Raw genomic sequence first — 17,199 nt, 5'->3', positions numbered from 1 at the left:
AGTAGAAAATTGTCGTTTATATTATTTGGCAAGATTTAATGTAATAATTGTTAAAAAAAAAACATACATTTTTTAAGTCGTTTAGGGAGCAGTAGTTGTTGATACAAAAGTGTAATCGTATAAAAGATGTACGATTCCCTTTTACAATATACCGCCCGCTTTTGTAAAGCGAGTGAGAATAATAATACGGAAAAATAAATAAATAATAAGTTGTTTCGCGCATTTATTTTATTTTCCTTGTTCTGAAGAATACTGATTAACCATGGCAGCATTACCTGCCATGAAGCAGGTACCGCCATGCAGATGTTGTTGTACACATTTCTTTCATCGACTGATTCTATCTTACCCGGTAGTCCTAGCTTGACCACCGACAAACCAATCTTTTACAACCAGGGAAATATCATAGGCAATGATGTACACTTTTGGAATGGTAGAGATGTGTTGGTCACTTGTTTTGCAAGCAACCAATATTCCTTTTACAAGTTAAACTCCTGAAATGTTACTTCAAATTTTAGCAGATGTTAATGGTCTCTTCAGACAGAGAACGGGTCGGGATCATAAGCTTCATGGGAAAACAGAATTCTCTTTTATGTTATGGTAACACTCGAACCCGTCTTCTGGAATAGTTGAAGTTAGTGTTTCGACTATACCATGAAAAGATGAAACACATACATGTATATAGATATAAGAAGATGTGGTATGAGAGCCAATGAGACAACTGTCCATCAAAGTCGCAATTAATAAAAGTATACCTATTTCAAGAAACATATAACCGTCTTATTTATTGGCCTTATTTGGATGATTGGCAGAACTTACAAGGTGGGTGGCCAAAACTTCCATTTGCATTAAGGCTAAAGACGGAAATTGTGTTGCCGATAACGAAACCACAGGAACAGTATTTCTCAGGACACAGACATGGTCACTGCATTAACACTCAAATTGTAATATTGAACAAAGAGTGCGGATTTCTTTGGCAATAGCAGTATATGACGTATATGGTGATGAGAAATACAAGAATTGAATTTCCCGACTGAGCTTGTATTGCTAATCGACAAAATATATACGAATAGATATCCAGTATTGACACTTAACACAAGACAAACCTAAGAATATGCAGAGGAAGTGTGGAAAATTAAATAGACACATTACACACTATAGGTGTTTTATTTTTTTATTGTGAGAGGACCCCTTGTTTTCGTCAACTGTAATCGTAAGTCTAAGTGTAATCCTAGGTATAAGCATAGTTTCCGCAAATGTCTCATATCCATGCTACTGTGTTGATTGTTTACTATAAGGTGACAATCGGTAAACTACGGCTTCAAAACAAGACATTTACATGAGCTGACATATTTTCACTTAATATCAGACAGAGAGAAAAAAAATAACGATTAAACGATATTTTTGCGTAAAAATGATAAAAATCGTGCACAGAAGACTAAGTTTATAATGTACTAGAACACACCCGTGATATCGCGGGTCCGTGACTGAATTAAAGTATATAACTATGCGCAAGCCTTATTTCAGTATTAGTATTGTGATCTGATAAAGTCATGCCGATTATAAGATACACAGTTTTCTCTGCTTTCAAATCTTTCTGTTTGAACCCATCGAACTGGAACTTATCAATTATTGGTAATATTAATTATTTGGAAAACAAAAGGTCCTGGAATGGAGTATTTTTTAATCAATAGCATTGTCCCATATAAGTTATAAATAAAGTTGAATTCTTTGATTCGCTGGTTTACGTCATGTCCGCTAACAAATTGAAAACTGTACCCATACTCCTTATTTTTAGTCCAGATTTTTAGTATTCGTATTGTTATCTTAGAAAGTCTTACTGATTAAAATACTACAATAGGTAACAATTTGACAATTTAGTAGCGTCAACTCTGTGATTATGACCCGTGTGTATAGCATATAAATCCTGAATACACTGTTTGGTGGTGCGCCTGTCCGATGCGGAACGTACAGATAAGGTAATTGATAACAGGTGAATATACTATCGGTATCGGACTCGACCCGGAATTTCTTTTAAAATTATTGGCAATATTAATTACGTGGAAAACAAAAGGGTCAGGAGTGGAGTTATTTTTAATCTACGCCTTTGTACTATATTAGTTATATATAAAGTTGAATTGTTTGATTTGTCGTTTTTACGTGATGACGACTGACAAATTGGATCTCGTTATTTTAGTATTATAGATAGATAGATAGATGTCAACATGCATTGGTTCAAGAATTGAATAAATATTATTTTTCACCAATCACTCGTTTCATATGGCTTTAACCTTTTTCATAGGATGCAAGAATGAACTATTTGAAAACCTAGGAAAAAGTTGAAGCAAATAAACCTTAAAAAAATGCTTCGCTGAGCACAGCTGGATAGGGCCGCAGACGTCCAACCCTGAAAAGTTGGGACCAAAATAGACACAATATTCACGCTTGATACAGGTTAGAATTCGGATTGTAATTAAATATTTGACACATAATAGGTTTCTTCCACAGACTAACTAGTCAAAGAACTTAAAAGTGGTTATATGATTTGAATTTAAATTCCATTTTTTGCTTTTGTGCAGTACACTATCCTTTTGAATATTAACACCCCCCCCCCCCCCCCCAAATAAAATATTTGAGTTATCGCTTTATGGCGGATTTTTTGTATGAAAATTCAAAGTAATGCAGAAACTCGCTATCATTTGAAATAAATTAAATTTACAAGCGTAATGGCAGATTTCCATGGCTATCTGAAATATTTTGTTTGAAAATAACTGTTATTGATAAATCATATTAATTAGTTATCTCTTCTTGCAGTTTTGTAGTATATTCTGTTAAATTAATATGAATTGAAGTTCTGGGGGAAAATCATGGCTTTCGATGTTTCGACTGCAAGCAATCATATCTCTTTTATCTTAAATTTCTTGTCATTCAGATCAATACCGTTATTCGGACTGTTCTACACAAATCAACATTCACGTGATTGAATAAAAGGGAGAACAGATCCTCTGAACTACTCAAGTACCAAACATGTTCTTCACTTCTGATGTACTTGTTAAATATCCCTTTATATTTGAATGTCATACCTTTATTTATCAAAATATTTAGTCGAAAATTAAGATTCTTCAATAAACCCAAGTCTTTGAGTTTCAGAAAAATATATATAATATATTCTTCATATTTCATTAGGTCCAACTTCGCATAAGAACCATTTCGTTTTAAATACATCTTAAGTTTCTTTCTAACCGGGCCGAATTAGTAAGTCTCAACCAAAAGTATAATGGAAAACATTTAAAGAAAAAAAAAACAGATTTATTCTTTTCCTGGCCGATTGATATGATGTTTTCTTTTAAACACCATGTAGTAGTATGAACTCAGTTCCTCGTGTTTACGTTTAATAAAAAGAACACATCTTTTCTGTTTACTAAAACCTTATATATTCTAACACATAATAGCCATGTACGAAATTTTCGTTGCAATTTCCCTGGAAACAACAATGAAGAATAGAGATTCTTCAAATTTATTATCAGGCTTCATGTTAACCGTGTATCTTCATATTCATATCATAGCTGAGATGAGAGGGGATAGGACCTTTATCGGGACTCCGGGATCGCGTGTTTTTTAGCTCGGGATTTCGGGATTGACTCTTTCGGGATCCGGGAATCTTTTTTCGAAATTTGGGATGTCGGGATTTAAATTCTTTTAAATTCGGGACTTCGAGATTTCGTGTTTTTTTAGCCCGGGGTTTCGGGATCAGGACCCCTCTTACCACCCTTCAGATATTAGAATGTGATCATCTTCATACGTGTTCAAAATGCTAGTGCCCGAGTACTCTAGTGTTCTATTTTGTGAATATATTATATATGATAGTAAATCAACATGATTTGTATACCTTTCAACGACATAATATATACATATAAGTAGAACCCTGTATTAATAGACGTGAATTATTTTATCCATGTCGAAAAATTGTGATTCATAGTATAAAGATGAACTGATAAATTTTATTTTTATATGATTGACTAGCTCCTTTCATTCGGTTTCATTTAAAATGTTAACAGTTAATAACAAGATCTACCAATATAGCATAATATTATACAATTTTCTATAGAAACCAGAACATTTTGATACTTTTTTTATAATATCACTTTATACAGATATAAAAAGATGTGTTATGAGTGTCAATGAGACAACTCTCCATCTAAGTCACAATTTGTAAAAGTAAACCATTAAAGAACGTTCTTCAACACGGAGCCTAGGTTCACACCGAACAGCAATCTATAATGAGCCGCAAAATAACCATTCAAACAGGAAAACCAGCGGTCAAAACTGTATTTAAAAAAAAAGACAACAAGAAACAAGAATTACTTATGAACCAGATCAACAAACGACGACCACTGAACATCAGGTTGAACTAACAAATGCAATTAAGAACAAATAACTCATCATAGATACCAGAATTGAAATTTTGTATTTGCACCGAGCGCACGTTTCGTCTACGAAAGACTAGTCAGTGACGCTCGAAATCAAAAAAAATAAAAAGGCCGAACAAAGTACGAAGTTGATGAGCTATGAGAACCAAAAATTACTAAAAGTTTTGCAAATACAATTAGGTATTTTTTTCTGGTGTAGAAAAGATATGATAAACATGTAAAAGTATAATCATAAAATCACAAAAATAACTGAACTCCGAGGAAAATTCAAAATGGAAAGTCCCTAATCAAATGGCAAAATCAAAAGGCCCAAACACATCAAACGAATGAATGACAACTGTAATATTCCTGACATGGTACAGGCATTTTCTTATGTAGAAAAGGGTGGATTGAACCTAGTTTTACAGCTAGCTAAACGTCTCACTTGTATGACAGCCGCATCAAAGCTTTCTTACGTCAGTTACGGTTCTAAGTCTTCTAGCAGCTAGTTTTTGGTTCTGAAGTGGCGGACTTTAAGTTTCTTGTAGATATTATGTCCGTCTTGTATTGTTATCATTTTATTAGTATTGTTTAAGTCTTAATTGTTCTTGGTTACATGAATTGTCGCAATCCTTAATAAACATGCATGCTTTTAAGAGTTGAGTGACGATGTCATATTAAGTCTGAGGGTTTCCTATCGGTCTATTTCAGTTCCTGATGGTTTATATTTTGTGTTGGTTTTTTATTGTAATAGGTATATCATTTAGTTTTTTCGGGCTCTTATTGGTATATATATATGTGTATTGTTAGGGGTGTATTTGACTCATAAAAGTTGTTGTGTTGCTTTAATAGTACAGTGTTAAATACAAAGAAAAGTCGTTTTGCTTTCGTAGTACAGACATTGAATAACTTTTTACCAATTTCTTTTACACGGACTGCAAAGAAGATATTTATACGGTCACTCTAAGGTAGCAATATACAGTTAGGAAAAAATTTAATTGACACACATAGTTTTAAACAACCGTCATTCCATTGTTTTCTAACAAATAAGCATATGTATGGAAACAGCATCTTCCATAGATTTGATCTCTAATAGGTTAAATGGTAATACATATCTCCTTTTGGTGTAACCACGACAACAATCTGAATTTATTTACAAATCATTGCAAAAGGGGAGGGTAAAAATGTCACAAAAGTCCCCAAAATTTAGTCCATACATAGGAGAGTGTCAATCCATTAGAGTGGTAACTGAAACCATAGAAATTTATATATAAACAGGCCAAAAAAATCATATGCGTTTCAGCTCATTTTTTCCCCAAAAAATTAATTGAAAAGTTCGATGATCACATCTATGTTGGAAAACACTACAGTAATTACTGGTACTATTGTCGGTACGGATGTGAAAATACAGACTGTCAAACAGAAAAATGGCATATAAAACAAGCAAAAAAACATCTTCAGGTTCATAAAAATCCACTTGGAAGGTAAGCTAAATTAATGTCATGTATATTATAGCTAAAAATCAATTGTATTGAACAAAAACTTTCATACTTAAGTTCTGGAAAGTGATTATGTTAGTGAATCTGAGGATACTAACTTACTTTGACCCCGATGTCAGAATTGGACACAAGTCGATTGCAATATTAACAAACCAATGATTTCAGGATGGAATTCGTGCAATTTTACAAATCAGACGGATGGAGTCAGTTGACCGCCTGGCTCCCACTGAAGAAAAAACTTCCAAAATACAGATAAATTTGGAACTTTACATATAAGCAAGTTCACTGTGTTCCTTCGGTGGAAATGTATGGTTTGTGCCCTTAGTTCTAACATGTAGGTATTTTCAAAGGGTATTCTTTATCATCAATGTTTTGCTATCTTATTCATACAATAACAAAATTATGTTTTCCAAAATAAATAGTTTGAAGGCATTTGTGATTGGATTATGTATATGTCTAAAATCTCAGAATTGTCTCAGTGGAATATGTTATTTTTTTTTTTTGTTATAATTGTGTCCTCTTTTGTTTCGTTGTTTTGTATTCTCCTGCTGAGAATGCATTTATTAATTATTATATTTTTTTTTACGATTTCATTTAATTGAATTTAAAAAAAAAACAGAAACAAAACAGATAATGAAAACGCTTTATGCAGAGGAAAAATACAACCAAATACATGAATAAACCTTTTCAAACTGAACTTGTGAATATGCTGCTATAATTAGTAGCAAGAAGATAAAAAAAAAATAGAAGACAACATAATATGACTGAGAAACGATGGTTTGTGCTCGGCAACAAATGTTGATGAAACGGTTCGTGTTTAACTACTTTTCTTTAAAAGTTATCCGAGTTGCCTTAAAAGCTGTCATAGGTGTCTTTGTCCGACATATCTTTGGTCAGAATTGTCATCTATTCGGTCCTGGCTAGGTACATCAATACATATTTTAGAATGTTCTTTTAATTGGTCACGTGGTCAACATTGCGGGAAATTCAATCACCAGACAAACGATGGCGTCCACAACATTGCAACCCCAACAAAAAGAAACTGAAAACATTCCAGCAGTTATAAAAACCAACAGTAAACCAATGGACTTAACCAGACTAGTGAATATAATTTTTGTTTATATACCTGCTGCCTGACTAAATTATGATTACCACCTATTCCAAGCAATGTTGATGTCTTGAGAAAGAAAGGCGACTTTATTTCTAAGGCTAAGCTCAACATGCTCAAAGCAAATCAATTATAGCCTTTCAAGACGTCATAATTATTTTGACTAATCACCAATAAGCTCTTAAATATTTTGGTCTTTCCACCACCAAGCATTTATGGTATGGAATACATTTGTAAGCTTGACTTTTGAACTGTTATTGTTAAAAATACTTGCTACAAGTGTATCATACCAGCTTGTTATCAAATGTATCCTGAAGTAATGGTAAGTCGTTATCCTAAGGACATTTTTTAATAATTTTTTTCTGTAGACCTAGCTTTGTTTTTTTTATTACTGTGCATTGTCAAGCTTGGTTACTCATAATTGTTTATCAGGCACTGAATGCTCGATGTTGTTCCATGCTACCCCTCCTTATCGTGTTTGTTTACATTCAAATTCCAATGGCGTCAAAACCACGTGACACCTTATTCCGTTATACCCAATCAAATTGCTCTATTGTCAATTAGGGGATTTATTAGTCTAAGGCAATTACATTATTTGTTTGTAAAACAGTTCTTTAAAACTGTTTTCAATAACTTGGGAATTGATGTAACCTGGAACATCATTTATTACCATGAAAATAAAAATCAATGAAAATTTTCAGAGAGTTCACCAATTATGATTTTTTGGAATTAATATCAAAACAGTTTCTTTGTTAAATGAATACACTAATGTTTCAGAATATGATTTTTATTTTTTTTATTTATCAATTAATCCACATTTTCCTCACAAAACACACACATGAAACTATCACCCCTTCTTATCACTCTCACTTTCGTACAATAAATTAGATGCACCCACCTCTCACACTTCTCACACTGTGCCCACTTTGTAAAAATCAAACTGCTACTCTGCCTCACCTGCTCTGGAACAAACTTCTTACACACACAGCACTTTTCATCCTCTCTTATTTCACTCTCACTCTCACTCTCACTGTCAATTGCCCACTCATTCACACATCTACTCACTCCACTGGTTCCTGGCTTCTGAGAACCACTCTTTAAAGATTTTGCTGTTTGTTTCTTCTCGGGCCCTCTCTTCCTCTTACTTCCAACAGATCCATTCTGGCCTTTCTTACCACTTTCAGTCACACTTTCACTAACATTCTTCCTAGGGTTCTTACTCACATGCTCTTTCATCCTCTCTAACACATCATCCTCTGTCACAGTCTTGCCACTGATGATTCTACTTAACACATTTCTCTTCTTTTTTTTCTCACCTTTCACTCTTTTCATGTTTACTATTTTCTGTACAAAAAAATCACTCTTACTTCCTTTCTCTTGCACTGCCACATCTATCATTCTATCACCCACACTCACAACACTGTCATTCTCCTTATCATTCTGAACTTCATCTCTATCACTCACACCAGTCCTACCTACCTCCAAACCAACCTCTCCCTCAATTACAACACCCACATTCTCCTCATCACTCATAACTCCCTCTCTTTCACTATCATTCACATTCTCAACTACAGCACTGTTTAACGCTTCTTCATTGTCTACAATATCACTGACGAAAGCCTCTGACGGTGTCAGTGGTAATTCCATAATAATGTCTTTTGTGAATGGATAAATGCCTGTTTTTCTAAAAGCTGACTGCAAATTACTGACTGATAAGGCATTTCCGTAAGCTTTGCATGCCATGCTACAAACATCATAACGAGTTAGTGCACATTGTTTTGTTCTGATAGTTCTGTGACATATGCTGTTGTACATATTTTGCAAAGGACCATAACAACCTACATCCAATGGCTGCAAAAGATGACTGGTGTGTGCTGGAAGTAACTGTATTACAATGTTGTTACGCCTTGCCCATTCAATTGTGCTTACAGCAACATGAGATTTATGTCCATCTAACAATAACATCACATGCCCATTGCCTGGAACAAATTTCTTGAAATGATTGCTGAGGAAATCCATAAACAGGTCCGAATTAGACCACCCCGACTTAGAGACAGTGCCAACTGTTCCTGGTGTAGACCCCTCCAGCAACTGATCATTCATTCTCTGTCCTGGGAAGACAAAGTAAGGGGGTAATGCATTGCCAATTGCATTTCCACACCCTAAGATAGTCACGGTGTCACCCTTTCCAGATGTAACCTCCTGCGGTGATGTCTCTACTCCTGATACTACCTTTGATGGGTTGTGGTTGATGGTTACACCCTTCTCATCAACATTGTAAATCAAATGAGGTTTGTCCATCAGATCATATTTAATAAGGGCTTTCTCAAGTTCATTGAAGTACTTAGTAATGTTCTCCTTGTTGGCAGCTTTTGCTCTTGCAACTTCCAATGTCCTTGGTTTTACAACTTTAAGATCGGGCCATCGGCCAAGCATTCCATAAAACCAGGTAAGGGTTAAGGGTTTTTCATTTTTACTTTTTTTATCTAGCATAACTGCGTAGTCAGTTGCTATGTCAACCACTTCTTGTCTATTGTAACCATACCCAAGTTGGGCCATTTCTTTCAGATGTGAAACCAGCCTGCTTTCTTCGTCTAAAGTAAAAAAAGGTCCGTTGCCCATTGTGCAACACTCTGGGTCAACAATACCAGTTATGCGGTCTCTTAATGTTTGAAATGGTACCCCATAAGTAATGCTTGCTCTTCTAATTGATACGTTATCTTCCTTAACTGCAGTGTAGGCATTAATTAAAGATGTTGGACTATAAGTCCTGTATTTTGCCTTTCCCCCTGGTTGATGAACTGGGTTGATCTACAAATATAATACAAAAAGTTTTTAATTTAACTTACCTATTTGTGTTTAAAAAAAAGGGCAGAAAAAAATCAGTAAAACATTTGACTTCATATGTGTTTAGGTATAATTTGCCTTTTAAACATGATAAAACTAAAAAAATGTTTTAAATGGAAATATTTTTATTTATTTAAATATTATATCTACTTTGAATGTACGTTTTTTAGTATATGTTTTCTACAATTATTTTTATTGAAGTACTTTCATGTTAGGTTTTAATTGCACATTCCACCATTTTGATTTGGTTGTAATTCATGATTTTCTCATCTCAGTTTGACATATTTTCCCGTAAAATTTATAGAATAATGTAAGGTGGTTGCTTTTTTCAAAAGCCGTAAAAAACAATTTGGTTGGCCTTACAGGAAACGGATATGAGTTCTGACCTTGAAAAATATGTAAACAAAAAGGTGAATGACCACACTGGGTCTGTTCCTCACTATAAATACGATTTTAGACTTGTTGAAAAATGTTTTCAAAAGACGGTTAAGGAAAATGGCACTTTTAAGAACTAATTATTTATTTTTAATCATACATACCTTTAGGAATCTCATGTTTTTCAAACGAGTTGGAAGCGATTGTGGCTTTTATTTCTACGCTGTGAAATGTGAAAAGTGACGTCAGAGCGTAGTTTATTCACGAGATAAATGCAACCAAAAAAAGGTAACGGAATGATATTATGAACGATCATAGATTACTATAGGATAGAAGGTGCGCTTTTGTTGATTTCATACCATAAATTCAAAAGGAAAAAAAGCAGTCCCTGTTCACTGGTTTTTTAACACTAGAAAACTAGGATGTTCACTGAAAATAACAAAGGAATAGAACCAGCAAACCTGCTAAAGCCTAAATACATGTAGACTTCACAGCAATATACATGTACATTAAAATGACCTTTTCAGACAACAGATTTATTTGGACTATACCAAACTCTTGCTGTCTTGAGTATTTTTTTTTTTTTCACCAAGTTCCTGAAATTTTGAATGTTACTCCACATTTCTGAAGGGGGTCTCATTGGGGGGTTCTGATCCTGGATCCTGCTTACTGTTTTGTCAGATTCCCGTATCCCGCTTACACTATGTATGTAAGCAATTCTCATTTTTTTGTCATTTCCCGTGTCCCGCTAGACTCCATTTCCGGTTTTCACAGCACAAAAATTTGACTTTCACGTGTCACGCTTACAAAAAATCTTCAATCCCACGTCACGCTTAGACCCTGATGAGACCCACTCTGAATGTATTGGAATTTTTCATCATCAACCGAAATGCTTAACAAAATTTTATTAAGTTTAATACCTGAAAGCAGTTCAACAGACCTGCCAACTTTTGAAAATCTCCATGGGGGATTTAGCGTGCTACCAGATTTTTAAGGGTTACAATTTTAGCGACTTTTCTGTGTGCATTGTTTTTAACTCCTAAAATAGTCTAAAGTTCTCTTCTTTTTTCTTTTTGTATTCTTATGATGAGCTTGTAGGCCTTGATTTCTTTTATTTGCATGATTCTTGTACTATTAAATTATAAAATTGACAAAATAACTGAAGAATAGAGAAAAATGGCATTAAAAATAATGGTTTCAAAGTAGAGACCCCCCTTTTCCCCCTCCAAAGACCTTCTATATATGAACCTTGACTCAAAAGACCTAAAACTACATGTCCTAAAGTTAGAAGGATGAAGACAGATTATGATTTAGTCTTACTTATGGTCTTATCAGTATCAATGAGAAAATGGATAAAATTTGAATTATCTTTCTTTGTATTAAGAGGTGCTCTTACCGGCGGAGGCTTATACAGTAACACAGTAGAAGTGAATACAAAATGGCGTCGATTTTAAATCAACAGACACACGACGTCTGGTTTCAAAAATTAAACGGATTTCAAGATAAACGATGTTTTCTTGAGAGTTCATTACAGTTCTCATCTTTCAATTAATTATGATTTTGTTGTGGAACTATATATATACGGCAAATGTTGCAAATTGTGCTTGTATGATAAATTGATTAAAATTGAAAGGCTGTTTGAACAAATTAATTTTGAGGACTGTTACGACCCATTAGGTAATCTGATTACATACAACAACTAATTATGACACCTGTTGTCACTGTTGATTAGCGTAGGGTCGTTAACTTGTCATAATATGTCCCCAGGTAAAATTATAGATTTTTTAAAATTGATCAGAAAAACTTCAAAATCGGTAAACAATAATTTTTTCAGGTATATTTGGTGAAAATCGGGATTTTGACTAGTTTTACGATCCCGATATCGGGATTCGGGTTGAGGGATAAAAATCGGGATGATACCGCGAAAATCGGGATAGTTGGCAGGTCTGGTTCAAAAACAAATTTTACAGGAAAAATATTTCCACTGCTGGGAAAAATCTGTTAGCTACTTTAAAATCACATTCCCCCTGACTGTACATGCATGTTCATATTCAGACTCCAAGATCTTATGCTGGAACTTTTAACAGCTAACATCTCTAATGTTGTGTATGGCTTCATGTGCCTTCACCTGATAAACTTTCTGTTCTTTTTCAGCTGCATTTAGCAATTTGTACATGTAAAGCAAGCATGTGTTAACCTTCCGCACATTGTAACAATGTGCTGAAGGTAAACATGCTTTCTTAAAAGTGAGGACCCTAGATGACACAGCTATTCATTTTTATGCCCCACCTATGATAACCCACGATAGTAGAGGGGCTGTTCGTCCGTCTGTCCCGCTTCAGGTTAAAGTTTTTGGTCAAGGTAGTTTTTGATGAAATTGAAGTCCAATCAACTTGAAACTTAATACACATGTTCCCTATGATATGAACTTTCTAATTTTTATGCCAAATTAGAGTTTTGACCTCAATTTCACGGTCCATTGAATGCAGAAAATGATAGTGCAAGTTTCGGGTTAATTTTTGGTCAAGGTAGTTTTTGATGAAGTTGAAGTCCAATCACCTTGAGACTTAGTATACATGTATCCTATGATATGATCTTTCTAATTTTAATGCCAAATTAGAGTTTTTACCCCAATTTCACGGTCCACTAAACATAGAAAATAATAGTGCGAGTGGGGCATTCTTGTTAAAATGTTAATTTTCATACTTACATTTGTATTTTAGATTTTCATATTTCCATTTGTACATTGTATTTTACATTTTTCATAAATTTATACTTACATTTGTATTTTAGATTTTCATACAGATACTTACATTTGTTTCTTATTGACAGAATCAGAATGAAAGCAGAAAAACACTTCAGACTCTCCAGTATTCAACAGGAGCACCAATATCCCCAATTAGGAAAATTGTTGTAAGTGAAATATTGTAACAAGTTGATATTTTCTAGTACATTTGTACAATGTTTGAACAGATTACTGGGCATATAATGTAAAGCATAAAGCATTACAAGAGTTTTCCTGTCACTGCATTTTGTTGAAATGATAACATTTACATGTACATTGTATGCAGCAAACATTTACAAATTCTTTAGAGCTTTTGGATTTGCCACACTCTTTTGAAGTTAATTTTGTTTTCTTTGACACAGTAGTTATGTTTTATATTCTCTCTCAGTCTGTTAATATAATATGTTTGGCCACAAAAGACTTGTAAAACAGACTCATAAATTTTCTATAAATCTAAGAGTTACTACAGGCTAATAGAATCTAAACTAATTTTTGCAAACAGTATTGTCTGGTCTGTGGTTGCAAAAGTTATTGTGAAGACTGCTAGAGTTAACTCTACATGTTTATATACTGGTATTCATGATCTACACTTATATCTCTATCTTAGAATAAAGAAATTTTACTATTAAAAAAAACATATTTTTTTTAATGATCTCTGTGTACCTGTTATTATTATTTTCCAGTTAGAACTTACAGAATTGAACAAAAATATACATTTTGGAAATGTTTTGTTTAAAGGGGCATGCGCACTAGCTGTCAAATTCATTTTCACCGATTTTAATCAAACTCTCATATTTGATTTATAACAATGTAAAACATTTATCCAAACTATTAAAAGTCTAAAATAAAAAATTAACAGGGTTTGGGCATGAAAATACGTAGCTTCGTTTCATGTGTATTTTGGTCTAGACGCCATCGAATTACTTATCGAGTTGACCTCTAAAGTCATCCAATGACCATATAAGCGTTGTAAACATAAATATAGATATAAATAGATTATGCAAACTCGTGCTATAGATTCTTTTAGGTCTATATAATGTCATATTACAGATGAAAAATAAATGTTTATCATCGTTTTTACATGTGTAAGAATGATTGTTTGTGGATCGAATCAGTCAATCAAATGATTTACCTTTGTTTAACTTTCAATGTTGACATTCTATTCCTCTAAATAACTTTACACATACAATTCATCTCAAGGTAAGGGGTTAAATTAAAGTCACATGAATACAGTGATCTGGAAGGATTTTTTCTCAATGGGCCATGTTGTCGAATGAATGGGCCATTTGAATTGACTACAGTAAAAAAAAGTGTATATTTCAGCCTAGAGGTGGTGGTACTGTAAGTCTTACCCTTATAATTCTAATTAATATCTTGTTCCTGTAATTTTATTAGTTTTAATTTCAATGAATATACAATAACTTCTTCCAAATCGGACAATATTTAGAATTACCTTTGTTTACAATGTTAAAACTGGTACTGTTGCCTTGTTCATGTTCATGTTATATTTACATTAAATTTGGGTCTTCGTCGAAACCATACTTATTCCAGACGTTCCGTTTTAAAGGACGTTTCTGGCATTTCCTCTGCACTTCTTGTATTATTATTACTTCATCACGATGACAAGAATCACAGTAGAGAGTATATCATTAATTGATAGAACAAAACAACAATTCGCTGAAGGCATGTTTACAAAATGTCAAAACGAGCCAAAGACCAAAAATTTACAAGGACAGTTAAGCGCCTTTTATGAAGACAAAAACTATATTCATAAAAAGGCTTTGAGGTTTTTATAATCGGAATAATAGTAAGCTTAGCTAACTTAAAAGATTATGATTAGAGAAAAAATTTCAGCTGTACTAGCCAAATTTCAAATTTAAAGTTGTTTATAAAAAATATATCATAAATGATGGTTAATTACATTTTTAGCTCACCTGGCCCGAAGGGCCAAGCAAGGATCCGGAAATTTTTTCACCTAATTTCGGTCATTTTCATACAACTTAAAAGTTGATGCCCCTTTTCAAAAAATGATTGTCAAAATCACATTACTGCATGAGACTCATTATGAGTATGCTCATACTCGATCGTCATGTTCGTAGCATCAACAAACTTGTTTCACTGTTGCATCGCATTTACTTTATGATTTGTCCTACCATTTTCCAAAAATCGTTTAAGAGCAATTAAGGGAAGGCAACAGTTTATAAATAAAATGATTTTAATGACTCAAAACGATAATATTCTCAGTTATTGCTTACGTTTCCTTTGATTCTGAAGTCAAAATTCAAACCGGATGTACTGCGACAATACTAAAACGAACAATTCCGGACTCATTTCCGGGATTAGTTTTGTTTATCCAAATCACAGGAAATCATCGGCTTTTTAATATTTTACCTTTAATAGTGTAAGAATATTAATTAAAATAGTTGCACTAGCTTTATTTAGGATGAAATTATTTTATATTTACAATTAATTGTCTAAATCTGTGGAAGAGAATTTCAAACATGCGTATTACATAGTAAACAAAGCACGTGTGTTAGAAGTAAAAAAATATTTTTTTCTTCGTAAATTAAACCAAGTTTTAATTTAATTTTAAATCATAATTGACAATTGTCTGACCTGTTGAGTAATTAAATAATGAAGCCAGTTGGTATGGAATTTTTATTTCTTTATAATAATAGTTTGGAGCTTGTGATTGCCAGGTGTGAATTAAAAACACAGGTAAAGAGATTAGCAATCATTAGCCAATAGCTCCCCGAGGCATTAATATAGTTATTAGGAGGGCCCTCAGGATTATAGCACTTTAATGAAGTGGCAGTTTAATTACAGGAAGTCCATAACAAAACAAAAATATGTTCAAAATGGCGATTTTGAAAGTCGATCTCAACGAAATGACCGAAATTATTACGGTTGAAAAATAAAATTTGACCTAAATCCCAATTAAAAGTTTAGGACATAATAGTTTCAGTTTAGGACATGACTGGCAAATATGACCGTTTCCGGACCCTTGGGGCCAAGTGAGCTTTTCTCATCACTTGGCGTCCGTCGTCGTCCGTCGTCGTTAACTTTTACAAAAATCTTCTCCTCTGAAACTACTGGGCCAAATCAAACCAAACTTGGCCACAATCATCATTGGGGTATCTAGTTTAAAAAATGTGTGGCCTGACCCGGTCAACCAACCAAGATGGCCGCCACGGCTAAAAATAGAACATAGGGGTAAAATGCAGTTTTTGGCTTATAACTCAAAAACCAAAGCATTTAGAGCAAATCTGACATGGGGTAAAAATGTTTATCAGGTCAAGATCTATCTGCCCTGAAATTTTCAGATGAATCGGTCAATCGGTTGTTGGGTTGCTGCCCCTGAATTGGTAATTTTGAGGAAATTTTGCTGTTTTTGGTTATTATCTTGAATATTATTATAGATAGAGATAAACTGTAAACAGCAATAATGTTCAGCAAAGTAAGATCTACAAATAAGTCAACATGACCTAAATGGTCAGTTGACCCGTTTAGGAGTTATTGCCCTTTATAGTCAATTTTTAACCATTTTTCGTTAATTAAAGTAATCTTTTACAAAAATCTTCTCCTCTGAAACTACTGGGCCAAATTAATCCAAACTTGGCCACAATCATCTTTGGGGTATCTAGTTTAAAAAATGTGTGGCGTGACCTGGTCGACCAACCAAGATGGCCACCACGGCTAAAAATAGAACAAAGGGGTAAAATGCAGTTTTTGGCTTATAACTCAAAAACCAAAGCATTTTGAGGAAATCTGAGGGGATAAAAATGTTTATCAGGTCAAGATCTATCTGCCCTGAAATTTTCAGATGAATCAGTCAATCGGTTGTTGGGTTACTGCCCCTGAATTGGTAATTTTGAGGAAATTTTGCTGTTTTTGGTTATTATCTTGAATATTATTATAGATAGAGATAAACTGTAAACAGCAATAATGTTCAGCAAAGTAAGATCTACAAATAAGTCAACATGACCAAAATGGTCAGTTGACCCGTTTAGGAGTTATTGCCATTTATAGTCAATTTTAACCATTTTTCATAAATTAAATTAATCTTTTACAAAAAATCTTCTCCTCAGAAACTACTGGGCCAAATTAATCCAAACTTGGCCACAATCATCTTTGGGGTATCTAGTTTAAAAAATGTGTGGCGTGACCTGGTCAACCAAC

General features: G+C 33.7%; 2 protein-coding genes across 2 annotated transcripts in view; one reads left to right on the top strand and one right to left on the bottom strand.

Annotated features, from left to right (window-relative positions):
* Nucleotides 1-6,854: 6,854 nt before the first annotated feature.
* The window catches only part of LOC143071956 (uncharacterized), a 30,516-nt gene continuing 20,171 nt past the window's right edge, over nucleotides 6,855-17,199 (top strand). The window contains exons 1-2 of the mRNA XM_076246674.1: nucleotides 6,855-7,006; nucleotides 13,068-13,148. Coding sequence (XP_076102789.1) covers nucleotides 6,911-7,006; nucleotides 13,068-13,148 — 177 coding nt within the window. The 5' untranslated portion in view covers nucleotides 6,855-6,910. The remainder of the gene's footprint in view (nucleotides 7,007-13,067; nucleotides 13,149-17,199) is intronic.
* LOC143071947 (uncharacterized) lies at nucleotides 7,813-10,535 on the bottom strand. Its single transcript, XM_076246663.1, has 2 exons — nucleotides 10,400-10,535; nucleotides 7,813-9,824 (listed from the first exon to the last, which is right to left on the bottom strand). The coding sequence occupies exons 1-2, from the start codon at nucleotides 10,412-10,414 to the stop codon at nucleotides 7,821-7,823; spliced, it is 2,019 nt and encodes a 672-aa protein (XP_076102778.1). The 5' UTR covers nucleotides 10,415-10,535; the 3' UTR covers nucleotides 7,813-7,820.

Source organism: Mytilus galloprovincialis, chromosome 1 (assembly GCF_965363235.1).
Source record: "Mytilus galloprovincialis chromosome 1, xbMytGall1.hap1.1, whole genome shotgun sequence".
Classification (NCBI taxonomy): Eukaryota; Metazoa; Mollusca; class Bivalvia; order Mytilida; family Mytilidae; genus Mytilus; species Mytilus galloprovincialis.
Note: the sequence above shows the minus strand (reverse complement) of the source record. Positions and strands in the feature narration are given on the sequence as shown.